This window comes from Eschscholzia californica, unplaced genomic scaffold (assembly GCF_041429995.1).
Source record: "Eschscholzia californica isolate CP2 unplaced genomic scaffold, dmEscCali1.0.p SCAF_3, whole genome shotgun sequence".
Lineage (NCBI taxonomy): Eukaryota > Viridiplantae > Streptophyta > Magnoliopsida > Ranunculales > Papaveraceae > Eschscholzia > Eschscholzia californica.
In genome coordinates this window covers 49,385,370-49,402,136 of record NW_028238420.1, presented here as the reverse complement: position 1 = coordinate 49,402,136, position 16,767 = coordinate 49,385,370, and the positions used below count along the sequence as shown (strand labels likewise).

The 16,767-nt window shown below is 40.1% G+C and overlaps 3 protein-coding genes across 3 annotated transcripts; all 3 read left to right on the top strand.

Annotated features, from left to right (window-relative positions):
• On the top strand, positions 1 to 4,029 carry LOC147551277 (putative disease resistance protein RGA3). The gene is made up of 2 exons (XM_086672568.1): positions 1 to 3,299; positions 3,412 to 4,029. The coding sequence occupies exon 1, from the start codon at positions 140 to 142 to the stop codon at positions 2,192 to 2,194; it is 2,055 nt and encodes a 684-aa protein (XP_086528694.1). The 5' UTR covers positions 1 to 139; the 3' UTR covers positions 2,195 to 3,299; positions 3,412 to 4,029.
• On the top strand, positions 2,240 to 3,307 carry LOC147551278 (putative disease resistance protein At3g14460). The gene has a single exon (XM_086672569.1). It carries the CDS (start codon positions 2,240 to 2,242, stop codon positions 3,305 to 3,307), a length of 1,068 nt encoding a protein of 355 aa, XP_086528695.1.
• A 7,557-nt stretch (positions 4,030 to 11,586) lies between the features above and the next one.
• Positions 11,587 to 16,767, top strand: LOC147551276 (putative disease resistance protein RGA3). Its single transcript, XM_086672567.1, has 3 exons — positions 11,587 to 14,629; positions 16,553 to 16,651; positions 16,709 to 16,767. The coding sequence occupies exon 1, from the start codon at positions 11,622 to 11,624 to the stop codon at positions 13,905 to 13,907; it is 2,286 nt and encodes a 761-aa protein (XP_086528693.1). The 5' UTR covers positions 11,587 to 11,621; the 3' UTR covers positions 13,908 to 14,629; positions 16,553 to 16,651; positions 16,709 to 16,767.

Genomic DNA, 16,767 nt, shown 5'->3' with positions numbered 1-16,767 from the left:
AGCAAGTCCTCTTATCTTGATTGTAGTCATTTTTCTACCTCATATTCTAATTTCCCTTCATCCACCAAAAGGAAAGGAGAGAGAATATCACTTTGTAAAGTCCTGCTAAAGATCTATCTCCCTACCACCAGATAAAGAGATGGCTGCTTCAATGGCTCTTCAAGTTTTAGTCTCTCCTTTAGTTGAAACTGTTCTTGGTAATCTCAGTTCTCTTATCCAATCTGAATTTGCACTACTCTCTGGTTTCAAACAAGAGTTGGACAAATTTTCCAGCACACTATCCACCATTAAAGATGTCATCGAAGACGCTGAGTTAAAACAACTTAAAAACAAACCCCTTCAGAATTGGTTGAATAAACTCAAGGATGCAGCTTATGATGCCGAGGACATCTTGGATGAGTTAGCTACTGAAGCTTTAACCATTCAAACAATGGAGACCCCGACTTCTAACAATCTTCAGGTATTACATCTCTCATCTTGTATCAATTTCAAACAAGTTTATTCTCGTCGGGAAATTGCGAAAAGAATGAGAAAAGTTCAGACAGAGTTTCATGAGATTGCCAGACAAAGGTCGAATTTCCATTTGGAAATGGGAAATAGAGTTGAATCGAGGTCGACTCAGCACCTAGAAACTAGCTCCGATATGGCTGAGAAAGAAGTCTATGGAAGGGAAGATGATAAAGATTACATGGTGAACCTATTGATAAAAAATACAGGGGTTGAGGAGGAGGGTGGAGATCATAGTCGAGCAGGAGATGCTTCGGTATGTGTAATACATGGAATGGGCGGTCTTGGGAAGACTACTCTTGCTAAAATGGTGTACCATGATGGGAGGATTGTCAATCATTTTCAGGTTAGATGTTGGGTTTGTGTCTCTGACAACTTTGACCCGAAATTCCTTCTCAGAGCTACTATAGAATCGTTAGGAGGGGTTGCAAATGATCTCGAAAACTTAGAACCTTTGCAACGTCGCCTTCGCGAGAAACTTAATGGGCAGAGATTCTTAGTGGTGTTAGATGATGTATGGAATGATGATATGAACAAGTGGGATGTTTTGAAATCCTCATTCAGATGTGGAAGCAAAGATAGTTCAATTATTGTGACCACCAGACTTGAAAAACTGGCATCGATAATGTCTACGCTTCCAGTGTGTCGCCCAAAAGGTTTATCCCATGAGGATTGTTTTTCACTGTTCAAGCATCGTGCTTTCGACATGGGAAAGAACGAAATAGAAATTTATCCGAAATTGGAAGCTATTGGCAAGGAGATTGCGCTTAAGTGTGGAGTTATACCCTTGGCTGCGAAAGCATTAGGAGGACTGCTTCGCCGTAAAAGAGAAGAGAGAGAGTGGTTGTTTGTTAGAGACAATGAAATTTGGGATCTTCAATTAGAAAACGAAGACAATATCTTATCGATTTTGAGGTTGAGCTACAATCATTTACCCTCACATTTGAGATCGTGTTTTGCTTATTGCTCCATCTTTCCAAAAGATTATAATTTGAACCGAGAAGAATTGATTCATTTATGGATGGCGAACGGTCTTGTTCCGCTTAAAGGGGGTCCTTTGGAGTTAGAAGATGTAGGAAATGAGATTTTTAACGATTTATTGTGGAGGTCCTTCTTTCAAGACACCTATAACGATAATTTTGGCAATGTGAAATGGTGTAAAATGCATGACTTAATGCATGATCTTGCATGTTCTATAATGAGGGAAGAATGCTTTGTGATTGGGTATGACAAAACAAGAAATAATACTGGTAATAGAAGATTAAGACATGTGTCTTTTCATTCGTCGTTCTCAAGTTCACTGCAGAGCTATCTTGTGCTTTTCGTGGAAAGGTCAAAACCAAATTTGCGCACTCTTCTATGTGAACACTTCGATGGAACTCATCTTCAACTAAATTTCAAAAATCTTAGAAATTTGCGGACATTAAATTTAAGCAGGATAAATACAAAGCTTGACCGAATAAGCAATTTGAAGCACTTGAGGTACCTCAATCTCTCCGACACTGGTATAACTTCATTACCCAATAAATCATTTTGTCAACTAAGAAATCTGCAGATGTTGAACCTAACCGGCTGTCAAGAGCTCCAAATGTTACCTAAAGACCTATCGAGAATGAGAAGCCTCAGGCACCTATTCATTGAACGTTGTTATGCATTAACCCTAATGCCAAACGGTATGGAAAAATAGGTTAATCTCCAAACATTGAACCTAACTTACTGTAAAAAGCTCCAAATGTTACCTAAAGACCTATCGAAACTGAGAAGCCTCAGACACCTCTGCATTAGGGGTTGTGATGCATTAACCCGAATGCCAAACGGTATGGGAGAATTGGTTAATCTCCAAACATTAAGTTTCTTCATTGTAGGTGCAGAGAGCGGTTCTACTATAGAGCAATTACAAGGACTGAACAACCTGAAAGGAGAATTAACGATAAAAGCAATAAACAATGTGAGAAACGTAGTTGACGCTAAAAAAGCCAACTTAATCGGAAAGCACAATTTGCGTGTCGTACATTTAGAGTGGTCACCGCCAATTAGTCTCGAGCAAGGAAATAGTTACAGCACCGGCGAACAACAAGAAGAGGTGCTGGAAATTGTTGCGGAAAGCCTCAAACATCTACCTAATTTGAGTGAGCTTTGTATAAATGGGTATGGAGGTGCAATGTTTCCAAGTGGTCTATCATGCATCTCTAATTTGGTCAATATCAAACTTTTTGATTGTCAAAGGGTGGAACATCTACCGGCGCTTGGGCTACTACCGGTACTTAAGATTCTTGAATTACGTAGAATGGATTCCGTGAGATACATTGGAGATGAGTTTTATCATGGAAATCATGGTGGTCTATCAGGTTTCGTCTTCTTTCCATCACTTGAAGTATTATCAATATCTGAGATGCCTAGTTTGGAGGAATGGTCGTCACCGTCATCAGAAGTGGAAAACGGAATAAAAGAAGATAGACAAACTTCATTCCCCCACTTTACAAACTTAATCATCTCTGAGTGTACCAAGTTAAGAAAAATTCCCCTGTTGCAGCTATCTTTAAGAGTTTTAAAGTTGAGGAATTGCGTAGAATCGTTTTTGGTCAGCTGTCTAGAAAGTTCCCCCGTTCAACTTTCTAAACTTCAGATTGCTCAAGTTTACGATTTAATATCCTTTGGGGTATCAGGGACGACAATGATGATGACACTGCAAAATCTTACAAGTCTTGAGATAATTTATTGTGATAAGCTAAAGAATCTCACTAAGGAGCTTTATAATAATCTCACTTCACTAACTGAATTGACCATCGGATGTAAGTGATCATTTATTTTCTTTGTCTCGTTTTAAATTTTCAGTTTTCGTTGCATGAAATCAAAGAAATTTGATAACTAAGAAGATCACTTGTTATGTTTTATTTTTTGCAGGTTGTCCGGAATTTGAGTTTTCAACAGATGAGAACCTCCCTTTTCTTCGTTATCTGTATCTTTTAAGATTACCTAAGGTGACATCTTTGCCGGGGTGGATAGCCAACCTCACAACACTTGATACCTTACATATTAAAGATTGCCATAATCTGAAATATTTACCCTCCGAACCACTCACATCTCTCATTAATCTAGAAATCGAAAATTCTCTCATCAAAAAAAAAAAAAAAATCTAGAAATCGAAAATTGTCATCCAGATCTACACAGACGATGTGACAGGGACAAGGGAACCGATTGGTACAAGATTGCACACATTCCACACTTACACAATTGAGTTAAAAAGAGAGGTTGCATAATTAATTCATTGTTTCAGAGTTACAAATGGAGTTGGTTGCTTACATATTGAAGATTGCAACATCTGTAATATTTGCCATGTCAACCACTCACATATCTCAATAATCTATGGATTCAAGGTATGTGAATTGAGAATATTGTCCTGGTGGAGACATTTGTGATAGAGTTGAACTTGGATTTGTTTGAGTTGGTACAATTTGAAATTAGGGTCCTGTTGTAATAAGTGAAAGAAGTTCTGTTGATCTTTATTCTGTTCTTTGTGCCCGTGCTGGTTGTGATGTAGATTGTTGCGGAAGCGTAAAAGTAATGGAATCCACCATTGTTAATAAACTAAACTAACGAAATAAAACTGATAAAATAACGATGAACAATAAACTTGATTAATAACAAACTTGGTTGATAACATTCTCTAATCTGGTTAACAAAGACAGACTAGACTTCTCTTATATAGAGATTGTACTTTCCTAGATAGACTCAAATAAGGAAATAAGATAACTACTAATAATACTTTCCTTGATTGCTAAGACTCATAATTATGGAAACCCTAAATACTTAATTATAGAAACTACGCTAATGTAAATTCTTGACCGTGAGGCCCACTATCACCATGGCCGTGAGGCCCAATAGGAAGATGGTCTCCATCAGGTTATGAGCGTGAATAAGATTTTATTCTTATTTTTTGGTGACGGTGATCCGGTCATAAGAGAAACTATGTCAAATATGATTTCATGTGGCTGTGATAAAAAGATAGTGTGAAGTAGAGTTACAGACTTTTAACGCCTCCCAATGGAAATTTAAAATTCTATATGGAGAGAGAAAGTGAAGAGAGAGAAAGTGAGGAGAGAGGTGGCGCTCGGTGTTGGCTTGCCTCCGCCATGGTTGAGACTTCGGTTTCTGTAGAGGTGGACAAGAAGATATTCTGGTTCGAGAAGATGAACCCTAAATTCACTAGGGTTCGGGAGTTCCGTAACTCCATGGAATGGTCCTGCAACTTACCGGTAGAAGGGATTTTCGGTCTGGCATGTTTCGTAAGGTCAAAGGCGTACAAGTTCCCGTCGTTGAAGGAGGACATGGAAAGGAGGGGAAGATGTAGGGATAATGGAGTCGTGTGGTTCTGGGAGACGAGGGAAAACAATTTTGGTCCGTTCATCAGAGTGTACCGTACAGGTGGCAAGGAGAATGCCCGAAGTTCCTTCTGTTTTCCAGCTGGCGTTAATGGAATCTTTTGGAAGATTATTGCAGATCACCTAGATCTCACGCTCCTTTTTTCCCAGAAATCAAAGACCATTATTCTCCGCCGGCTTAATGTCAATGGGTCCTTACCTCCGCCGGATCAAGTGAAGAGTTCGATACCCATTCAACCTCCATTACCCATCCACCTTCCCGAGACCAACAACCCCCATTACACCATCGATTCATCTTCGTCTTCTGCCAAAACCAGTCCTAAACACCTTCATCATTCCCACCTTAACAATAACCAATCCAAGTCCACAACCCTATCATCTTCGACATCTGTCAACAAACCGGGAATATCCTATTTTCCCATAGCCAATGCATGTCAAGTTCAGAACATATCTTTTCAACCAAAACTTCACTCAACCTCTTATAAATCAGCCCTTCTTCAACAGAGACCTTCTAAAAACCCTAACATATCCATCTCTAAAAGTACCAAAACTGAAAACCTTCATTGCTCTGCTATGGCCTTGACCCCTAATGGAACCATCAGTTGGGAAGACACGGTTTTGGTGGAAGCTACATATGCCATTGACGACTGGGGGAGTGTGGAAGATTTAATCAGGGAGATTTTGAAGACTGGGGAGGTATCTTTGATCCCTTTTAACAGGGTTCGAGCAGTAATCAAGACTAAACACAACACGAAACCCCTGCTGGATTTAGGCGAGATTCATCTGTCTCAGGTCGAGAGGATGTTCTTTCACCGATGGCACCCGGATTGTAATCAGGTCAACATGTCCATGTGTAGGGTCAATGCGAAGATTTTTGGCCTCCCTTTCAACCTTTGGAATGAAGAGGTTTTCCATGATATTGGCGAGACGTTTGGAGATTTTTTGATGATTGATGAAGATACTAAGTCTTTCAAGGTGTTAGCTTTCGCTTCTATTTACATCAGGTGCGACATCACGTCAAAGATACCGGAGAGATTGATCTTTCTGGACAGGGGAGATGTGGTGGAAGTTTTTCTCCACTGTGTGTTCTCGCCGAAAACTATGGTGTCGCCGGAAAGTGGTCCGAGGTTTTTCGGGTCAGCTCATTCCTCGGATGTAGAAGACCGAGGTGACAGTGATACAAACCAGTACATCAGGGAGCAATCCAAGGAGTTGACTATTGCTGAAGAAACGAGGTTCGATAGCTTGTTAAGGGACCCTCGTAAAGAGAAATGGCCGATGGGGTCTGATCCTATTACCACTTCGATGATAGATCAAGGTCTCGTCTCGTCAGATGATATGGTGGCTGAACCTCCGATCAATGTATCAGAGATAAGTCAGGGTACGGACAAATTTCAAATTTCAGCGGGGTGCGCCGAAGACAGAGGTCCTAGGCCAGGGGAAAAGGTTGGGGGCCCAAAGAAGACGGGCCCAGCAAAGAAAAGGTTTAAGATATATTATAGATCCAGGAAGAGAAATAGAAAGCCCAGGAGGGTTCCTAGGGCGCCCCCTCTCCTGATCACAGACTTGGGTAAGGCCCTAATGGATTCTTTTAAGGGCACCATGGGCATCGACTTTCCAAGGATCTCCAAGAGTATTACCCTTGACAAAGAATGGACAGGTGCCTTTTCTCCCCCTCATCCAGCCGTCACCCCAGCTAGTATTTTATCTCATGATTTGTCAGTAGCGGTGATCAACACGAGTATGGAACAGAGGATGGAGGAGTTCTTGGCAACAGGCAAGGAGTTGGGTTTTGTGTTGGATCAGGAAGGGGCTAAGGGGAAGATGAAGAACCTTCTTAAGTTGATAGGATCGGATCTCAAGGAGAACTTTGACAAGGGCGAAGAAGACTTAGTACTGTTTACTCAACCTTTAGCTACCATGGGTCCAGAAGTAAATAATCTAGTGAATTTGGGGGAATCAGAAGGGGTCATCGACAGTACAGAGGCTTCGCCTATGGATAGTGATCTTGTAATGGTGATTCATACTCCGGTTCAAAATAGGGTTTCAGTCGATGGAGATAAGACTCCTGATCAGAGCAGTGGACAGAAGAGGGCAGAAACAACATCTAAGTTAGAAAGGGGGGCTAGAAGGCTAAAGTGGACGATGAGGGAGTCAGAATCAGGAAGAAGTAGGAGGACTCGTTCGTGTTCAAGGGTGGTAACTCGTCTTGATTATATCAATTAACTTCATCAGCTGGAATATTAGGGGTTTGGGAGCAGCAAAGAAGAAGGCTGCAGTTAGGAAGTTAAGGATAGAGATGAAGGCGAATTTTGTGTTTCTTCAAGAAACTAAGTTAGAAAATATTAATGATGTTCTTGTGTTTAGTCTTTGGGGTAATTGTAATGTGGCCTGGTGTGCTTTACCGGCTACTGGGTCGGCAGGGGGTGTTCTATGTATGTGGGATCCTTCTTATTTTGCTTGTTCCGACAGGGTCATAGGTAGTTTTTCCATTTCTCTTAAGTTATGTAATGTATCAGATGGTTTTGAATGGATGGCTACTTCGGTTTATGGTCCGTGTATTTCCTCGCTTAGGGAGTCATTTTGGAGTGAATTAGATTCAATTTATGATCTTTGGAATTTACCTTGGTGTATCGGTGGGGACTTTAATGTCACTAGATTCGAATATGAGAAGAGGAACAAACATTCCATCACCTCTAAAATGAAGAGATTCGACGAATGGGTAGGGAGAAATGAGCTCATTGACCTTCCAGGGAATGGGATGGCTTTCACATGGTCCAACAATCAATCAGTTCCGGCGATGAGCCGGCTGGACAGGTTCCTAATTAACAAAGCTTGGGAGGATCAGTTCCCTTCAGTTTCTCAGATTATTCTGCCGAAGTCTTTGTCGGACCATGCTCCCATTCTTCTGAAATCAAATATCAAGACCACAGGTAACCCTCCTTTTAGACTTGAAGATATTTGGCTTTTGGATGTGGACTTTATTCCCCAGGTTAAACTTTGGTGGGAGGAGATGGATAGAGATGCTTCTTTTTGGGCTAAAATGAACATATTGAAAGAAAAGGCAAATAAATGGTCAAGAGAAAAATTCAAAGGTCAGAAGGAGACTTTAGCTAGACTCCAGGAGGGGATCCACAATTTTGACAAATTGGAGGAAACTACTAATTTGTGTGATGAGGATCTTTTGCTCAGACAGAGTATGAGAGTGGAGCTGGAGAAAATTCTTAATCTTCAGGAAATTAGTGTGAGACAAAAATCGAGAATCAATTGGCTTGAGGCAGGAGACAGGAATTCAAAGTTCTTCCATGGAATCATAAATTGTAGAAAGAGGTCGAATCGGATAGCAGCTTTGAGAGTAGGCGATGAGCTTATCATGGAGGACAAGCAGATCAAAAGTCGGGTGGTCGAGCACTTTGCAAATATATACAAGGAGCCGGCTATGTGGAGACCTGGTGTGGGGTAGTCTAAACGTGCCTTCGATTTCGAATCTCCAAGCTGAGTCAGTGGAGGGGGATTTCTCGGAGGAGGAGGTCCTTCTCGCAATCAAAGATTTGGCGAAAGATAAAGCTCCGGGGCCGGATGGTTTCTCCATCAAATTTTACGACAAATGCTGGAGTATTATTGGCAGAGACTTTATGAAGGTAATCTCGGATTTCTGGTTCTCGGGTAGTTTAGATTGGAGATTGAATCAATCGTTCCTCGTGCTCATCCCTAAGAAGGATATTACAGAGTCATTGAACGACTACAGGCCGATAAGTTTAGTGGGGGGACCATATAAGATCATTTCCAAGGTTTTGGCAAACTGACTTAAGTCGGTTCTGGAATCCATCATATCTCCTAATCAAGGGGCTTTTATTAGTGATAGACAAATTCTCGACGGGGTTTTAATTGCTAATGAATTGCTGGACTCCAAGATGAAATCGAAGTCCTCGGGTATTATGGTTAAGGTTGATTTGGAAAAAGCTTACGACAAAATCAGTTGGGATTTCCTTTACGACATCATGACTAAGATGGGTTTCAAATATAAATGGAGAACTTGGATTTTTAACTGCATCTCATCGGTTTCGTTCTCGGCTTTGATAAATGGTACTACGTCGTCGGTGTTTATGAATTCCAGGGGGATCCGTCAAGGAGACCCATTGTCGCCTCTTTTATTCTTGCTCGTGGCGGAAGTTCTTAATTGTATGGTTAAAAGAGGGGAAGAGATTCAATGGTTCGATGTTTCAGGGTGTCTGATAATGGAACGCCTATTACCCACCTACAATTTGCGGACGACACGTTATTTTTCATTAAAGAAGACATCAATCAGATCCGCAAGCTAAAAGACACTCTCATATGGTTTGAAGCATCCTCTGGTCTTAAGGTAAACTTCGGTAAAAGCCAAGTGATTGAAGTTGGCAAGGTGGAGGGCTTAGACGACTTGGCTGCGACTTTTGGATGTGTTAAAGCATCCCTCCCTATTTCCTATTTAGGTCTGTCGTTGAGGTTCTCTTATAGATCTAAACACCTTTGGGATCCAGTCATCGAGAAGGTGGCTAGACGCCTCTCTCCGTGGAAGGCAAGACTTTTGTCAAGAGGGGGGAAATTGACTCTAATTAAGGCGGTTTTATCGGCTCTTCCTATCTATTTCTTATCTCTTTTCTCGTCTCCGGTCTCGATTTGTAATGAATTGGAAAGAAAGTTCAAGGATTTCTTTTGGGATGGTGAGATGGACAACAAGAAATCCCATTGGGTGGCGTGGGAGATTCTTTGTAAGCCGATCGCTCAAGGGGGCTTGGGAATCAAAAGTCTGAGGAGGATGAACGATGCATTATTATCTAAATGGCTATGGAGATTCGGTAAGGAAAAGAACCTTCTGTGGAGGAAAATTATTAAGGAAAAATATGGGGAAGAGGAGTTAGGGTGGATGTCGAAACCACCTAAAAAAGCGTATGGGGTCTCGGTTTGGAGGGGGATATATAGTAGGTGTCATAAGTTTCATTCCATGTCCAAGATTAAGGTCGGGGACGGAAAGAATACGAGTTTCTGGGGTGATATTTGGGCTAAGGACACATCCCTTAAAGAAGCGTACTCGTATCTCTTTTTGCTCTCCGAATCGAAGGATGGGACTGTTAGTGATAACTTTGACATTAACTCGAAGGTTTGGAGGGTGGATTTTAGGAGAGGGCTCTATGATTGGGAGTTGGAGGAGGCTAAAAGCCTCTTAAACGACTTAGAACCGTTCTGCCTCATCAATCAACCAGACGCTAGGGTATGGATTTCAAACCCGGATCCGGAGAAGGTAGAGTTATCAGTAAGAGCGATGTTCTCACTTTTGTCAAACCAGGAGTTGGAGTCTAAACCGGTTTTTAGAGATGTTTGGAGAAAGAATATACCCATGAGGGTGAGTGTGTTCTTATGGGTTGTGATTTGGGAGAGGATTCCAACCATGGACAACTTGAGGAAACGGGGTTTCATATCGCCAAATCGATGCGGTTTTTGCGGGAATGATGAAGAATCCTCCTCGCATATATTTCTCCATTGTGACACGGCGAGGGGCGTGTGGAACAGATTCATGAGTAATATCGGGATTGTCTGGTGTACCCCTAGCTCCATTACCGATTTTATGCTGGCTTGGAAAGGTATCAAAGGTAGTAAACATAAGAAGGCTATTCTCAACATTATCCCTAAAGCAATCATATGGGCAATTTGGAGTGCTAGAAATGATGGAATTTTCAGAGATAAACCCCGATCATCAGAGTACATCTTCTTCGCGGCTAAATGTCTTATTTACCATTGGAGCAGATCGTACAAGTGGGCTAAAGTATATTCGTTTAATTGCATGGTTGAGTCATGGGATGGTTTTTTAGACTCGCTTTAATGGGCAAACCTTGGTATCCGGTGTTCCGGTGTTGTGGTGGTCTATGGAAATGATGTCTTTGATGTTTTTATTGTGTCGTGGGGGGTCTTTGGAGTGATCCTCATGCGGTGTTTTTCTGTTTTTTGTTTTCTGTCACTAGGCCTAACTAGCCATGTGCGTCTTTGTATTCCCGTTTCCTTTCATTAATTTAATCAAAGTATTCAAAAAATAAAATAAAAAGATAGTGTGTTATGTGTACTTCTGTGACAGGGCCCAGCCCTAGTCGTTAGGAAGCCCAAAGTTGTGAACAAAATCGGCCCTAGTCGTTAGGAAGGCCAACGTGGTGAACAAAATTGGAGTTTCCTTCTAGAAAAAAATAAAATCACATCGTAAAATTATGTTGCAAAATTTATAAAGAGAGCGGCATTAATTGAATTGAGCTAAAACATAAAACATATTAACTTTCATTTAAATTTTGGAATTGGAAAACTCTCTTCGGTTCATCTAGATCCTTATACTCTAACACGACCTACGGCGACCGGCAAGAAGAAAGTGACAGGATAAAGAGGAAAGAATTTTGAAGAGATAGGTAGAAAAGAAAAACATAACTCGTTAAAGTCTGACAAAAAAGATCAAAAGGAGACCAAAATGGATGATGGTCATCTTTAGGGGCCAAAATGGAATTAACCCAAAGTTATAAAGGTACGTAGTATCATTAGGCATAACAGAATTCTTATCTTGTCTTCAAATACTCCAAGTAAAGTAAATACTCTACTTGGAGGGAGAGAGAATTAATATTCCAAGTAAAGTATTCACTTTCCCTAGATCTACCTCTCTCTCACTTCAGACTTCAAAGACAACCAAACGGAAAGACTAGAGAGATTGCTGCTTCAATGGATCTTCAAGTTTTAGTGTCTCCTTTAATTGAAATTGTTCTTGGTAATCTCGGTTCTCTTATCCAATCCGAATTTGCACTACTCTCTAGTTTCAAACAAGAGTTGGACAAATTTTCCAGCACACTATCCACCATTAAAGATGTCATCAAAGACGCTGAGTTAAAACAACTTAAAAACAAACCCCTTGAGAATTGGTTGAATAAACTCAAGGATGCCGCTTATGATGCCGAGGACATCTTGGATGAGTTAGCTACTGAAGCTTTAACCATTCAAACAATGGAGACCCAGACTTCTAACAATCTTCAGGTATTACATCTCTCATCTTGTATCAATTTCAAACAAGTTAATGCTCGTCGGGAAATTGCGAAAAGAATGAGAAAGGTTCAGAGAAAGTTTGATGAGATTGCCAGAGAAAGGTCGGATTTCCATTTGGAAATAGGAAATAGAGTTGAACCGAGGTCGACTCAGCACCTAGAAACTAGCTCCGTTATAGCCGAGAAAGAAGTCTATGGAAGGGAAGATGATAAAGATTACATGGTGAACCTATTGATAGAAAATACAAGGGTTGAGGAGGAGGATGGAGATCGTCGAGGAGGAGATGCTTCGGTATGTGTCATACATGGAATGGGTGGTCTTGGGAAGACTACTCTTGCTAAAATGGTGTACCATGATGAGAGAATTGTCGGTCATTTTTCGCTTAGATGTTGGGTTTGTGTCTCTGACAACTTCGATCCGAAATTCCTTCTCAGAGCTACTATAGAATCCTTAGGAGGGGTTGCAATTGATCTCGACAACTTAGAATCTTTGCAACGTCGCCTTCGCGAGAAACTTAATGGGCAGAGATTCTTAGTGGTGTTAGATGATGTATGGAATGATGATATGAACAAGTGGGATGTTTTGAAATCCTCATTCAGATGTGGAAGCAAAGGTAGTTCAATTATTGTGACAACCAGACTTGAAAAAGTGGCATCGATAATGTCTACGCTTCCAGTGCGCCGCCCAAAAGGTTTATCCCATGAGGATTGTTTTTCACTGTTCAAGCATCGTGCTTTCGACATGGGAAAGAACGAAATAGAAATTTATCCGAAATTGGAAGCTATTGGCAAGGAGATTGCGCTTAAGTGTGGAGGTATACCCTTGGCTGCGAAAGCATTAGGAGCACTACTTCGCTGTAAAAGAGAAGAGAAAGAGTGGTTGTTTGTTAGAGACAATGAAATTTGGGAACTTCAATTAGAAAATGAAGACACTATCTTATCAATTTTGAGGTTGAGCTACAATCATTTACCCTCACATTTGAGGTCGTGTTTTGCTTATTGCTCCGTCTTTCCAAAAGATTACATATTCAACCGAGAAGAATTGATTTATTTGTGGATGGCAAACGGTTTTGTTCCATTCAAAGGTAGTCACTTAGAGTTGGAAGATGTGGGAATTGAGATTTTTAACGATTTATTGTGGAGGTCCTTCTTCCAAGACACCTATAACGATGAATTTGGCAATGTGATATCATGTAAAATGCATGATTTAATGCATGATCTTGCATGTTCTATAATGAGGGAAGAATGCTCTGTGATTGGGAATGACAAAACAAGAAATAATACTGGTAATAAAAGATTAAGACATGTGTCTTTTCATCCGCAGTTCTCAAGTTCACTGCAGAGCTATCTTGTGCTTTTAGTGGAAAGATCAAAACCAAACTTGCGCACTCTTCTATGTGAACAGTTTAGCCATGGAACTCATCTTCAACTAAACTTCAAAAATCTTAGAAATTTGCGGACATTAAATTTAAGCAGGATAAATGCAAAGCTTGACCGAATAAGCAATTTGAAGCACTTGAGGTACCTCAATCTCTCCTACACTGGTATAACTTCATTACCCAATAAATCATTTTGTCAACTAAGAAATCTGCAGACGTTGAACCTAAAGAGCTGTAACAAGCTCCAAATGTTACCTAAAGACCTATCTAAACTGAGAAGCCTCAGACACCTATTCATGGATGGTTGTTATGCATTAACCCGAATGCCAAACGGTATGGGAGAATTGGTTAATCTCCAAACATTAAGCTTCTTCATTGTAGGTGCAGAGAGTGGTTCTACCATTGAGCAATTAGAAGGACTGAACAACCTGAAAGGAGAATTAACGATAAAAGCAATGAACAATGTGAGAAACGTAGTTGACGCTAAAAAAGCCAACTTAATGGGAAAGCACAATTTGCGTGTCGTACATTTAGAGTGGTCACCGCCAATTAGTCTCGAGCAAGGAAATAGTTACAGCACCAGCGAATAACAAGAAGAGGTGCTGGAAATTGTTGCGGAAAGCCTCAAACATCTATCTAATTTGAGTGACCTTTCTATAAATGGGTATGGAGGTGCCATGTTTCGAAGTGATTTATCATGCATCTCTAATTTGGTCAATATCGAACTTTTTGATTGTCAAAGGGTGGAACATCTACCGGCGCTTGGGCTACTACCGGTACTTAATATTCTTAAATTATGTAAAATGGATTCGGTGAGATACATCAGGGATGAGTTTTATCATGGAAATCATGTTGGTCAATCAGGTTTCGTCTTCTTTCCATCACTTGAAGAATTATCAATATCTGAGATGCCTAGTTTGGAGGAATGGTCGTCACCGTCATCAGAAGTGGAAAACGGAATAAAAGAAGATAGACAAACTTCATTCCCCCACTTTACAAACTTAATCATCTCTGAGTGTACCAAGTTAAGAAAAATTCCCCAGTTGCAGCTATCTTTAAGAGTCTTACGGTTATTGAATTGCGTAGAATCATCCTTGGTAAGCTGTTTAGAAAGTTGCCCCCTTCAACTTTCTGTTCTTGAGATTGATTCAGTTCACGATTTAATATCCTTTGGGGTAACAGGGACGACAATGATGATGACACTGCAAAATCTTACAAGTCTTGAGATAAATAATTGTGATAAGCTAAAGAATCTCACTAAGGAGCTTTATAGTAATCTCACTTCACTAACTAAATTGACCATCCAAAGTACGTGATCATTTATTTTCTTTGTCTCGTTTTAGATTTCCAGTTTTCGTTGCATGAAATCAAAGAAATCTGATAACTAAGAAGATCACTTGTTATGTTTTATTAATTTTTTGCAGTTTGTCCGGAATTTGAGTTCACAACGGATGAGTTTTGCAACCTCCCTGTTCTTCGTGCTCTGTATCTTTTAATCTTACCTAAGGTGACATCTTTGCCGGGGTGGATAGCCAACCTCACTTCACTTGATACCTTAGATATTGGAAGTTGCTTTAATCTGAAATATTTACCCTCGGAACCACTCACATCTCTCAATAAGCTACGGATCGTAAATTGTCATCCAGATCTACACAGACGATGTGACGAAGACAAAGGAACCGATTGGTACAAGATTGCACACATTCCAAACTTGATACTTGAGTTGAGTTAATAATAGAGGTTGCATAATTCATTCATTGTTTCAGAGTTACAAATGGAGTTAGTTACTCGCACATTGAAGATTGCAAAAATCTGTAATATTTGCCATCTCAGCCACTCACATATCTCAATAACATATGGATTCAAGGTATGTGAATTGATAATATTGTCCTGGTGAAGAGATTTGTGATAGAGTTGAACTTGGATTTGTTTGAGTTGGTACAATTTGAGATTAGGGTCCTGTTGTAATAAGTGAAAGAAGTTCAGTTGATCTTAACTCTGTTCTTTGTGCCCGTGCTGGTGCCTCGTTGTGAGCAGTGGCGAGGCCAGAAAGTTTTAGTTGTGGGGGCACGTTTTAGTGACAATAGTCAGTAAATAAAAATTACATATGTCAAAGAAAAAATACAAGGAAAGTTGGAGTCAAAAGTGAAACAGAAAGTTATATATTCACACACCATTCAACCAATCCATCGGAAAAATTAGGACTCATTACTTATGAACACAACATAAAAAGATATCGCCAACAACTGGTAGCCCAGTTGGTAAGTGCGGAGGTCCCAATTTTGATCCTTCCGTAGAAGTGCAAACCCAGGAATATTGAACTTGGGTATAAATAAAGTAGCTGCTGTGGACTTTAAGCCAGTGAGATGTAAAGTGAGAAAGGGGGAATCTTTCTCTCCTGCCTGTGGCAAAAGGACTCTCTACTAACAGGTCTTCTTTGTCTCCTTATCTCTCTCTCTCTCTCTCTCTCTCTTAACATGATGATCTCTAATCTTAACAGACAACTCTCCTTCCGTCCCTCTCGAATTTACTCTCTTTTCTATCTCTTTTGATGGTTGTCGATATCGCTGACAAAGAGTTTCCTCCCGATTATGCATATTCAACTCCTCTTTTATTTCGGACTTAACAAAAATTTGGTCCCAAGAATTCGACTATGACCAAGACAAAGATGAACGCCGCGTTGGGTTCCTAACAGAAAATATGTTCCAACATGAGATAAGAGTTAGTTATGGTGAAGTAATGATAAGTCTATGGTTAGTGATATGCCCTGGCTTGGTTTGAAAGAAGTTTGAACTTCATACCCACAGGAGTTCATGTTTGGGCTGTGGGGGCATGTGCCCCCACATGCCCCTATGTGGCCTCGCCATTGGTTGTGAGGGTGAATAAGATTTTATTTTTAATTTTTGGTGATGGCGATCCGGTCATAATCAAGAAACTATGTCAAATATGATTTCATGTGGCTGTGATAAAAAAGATAGTGTGTTATGTGTACTTCTGTGACAGGGCCCGGCCCTAGTCGTTAGGAAGCCCAAAGTGGTGAACAAAATCGGCCCTAGTCGTCAGGAAGCCCAAAGTGGTGAACAAAATTAGGGTTTCGTTAGACAAAAATAAAATCACATCGTAAAATTATGTTGTAAAATTTATAACGAGAGCGGCATTAATTTAATTGAGCTAAAACAAAAAACATACTAACTTTCATTTAAATTTTGGAATTGGAAAACTCTCTTCGATTTAGATATGTTTCCTTGATTTCTTGCTCCAACTTAGTTAGAGATTTATGAAAGAAATATAATTAATAGAATATAACACTTTCTTGACATGTATTCAAAGGAATGTTTATATATTTCATCAAAAAAAAAAAAGAATGTTTATATATTTCATCAAAAAAAAGGAATGTTTATATGTTAAGAACTGTTGTAAGAAAATAAAAAATTCGAAAATGTCGGAACC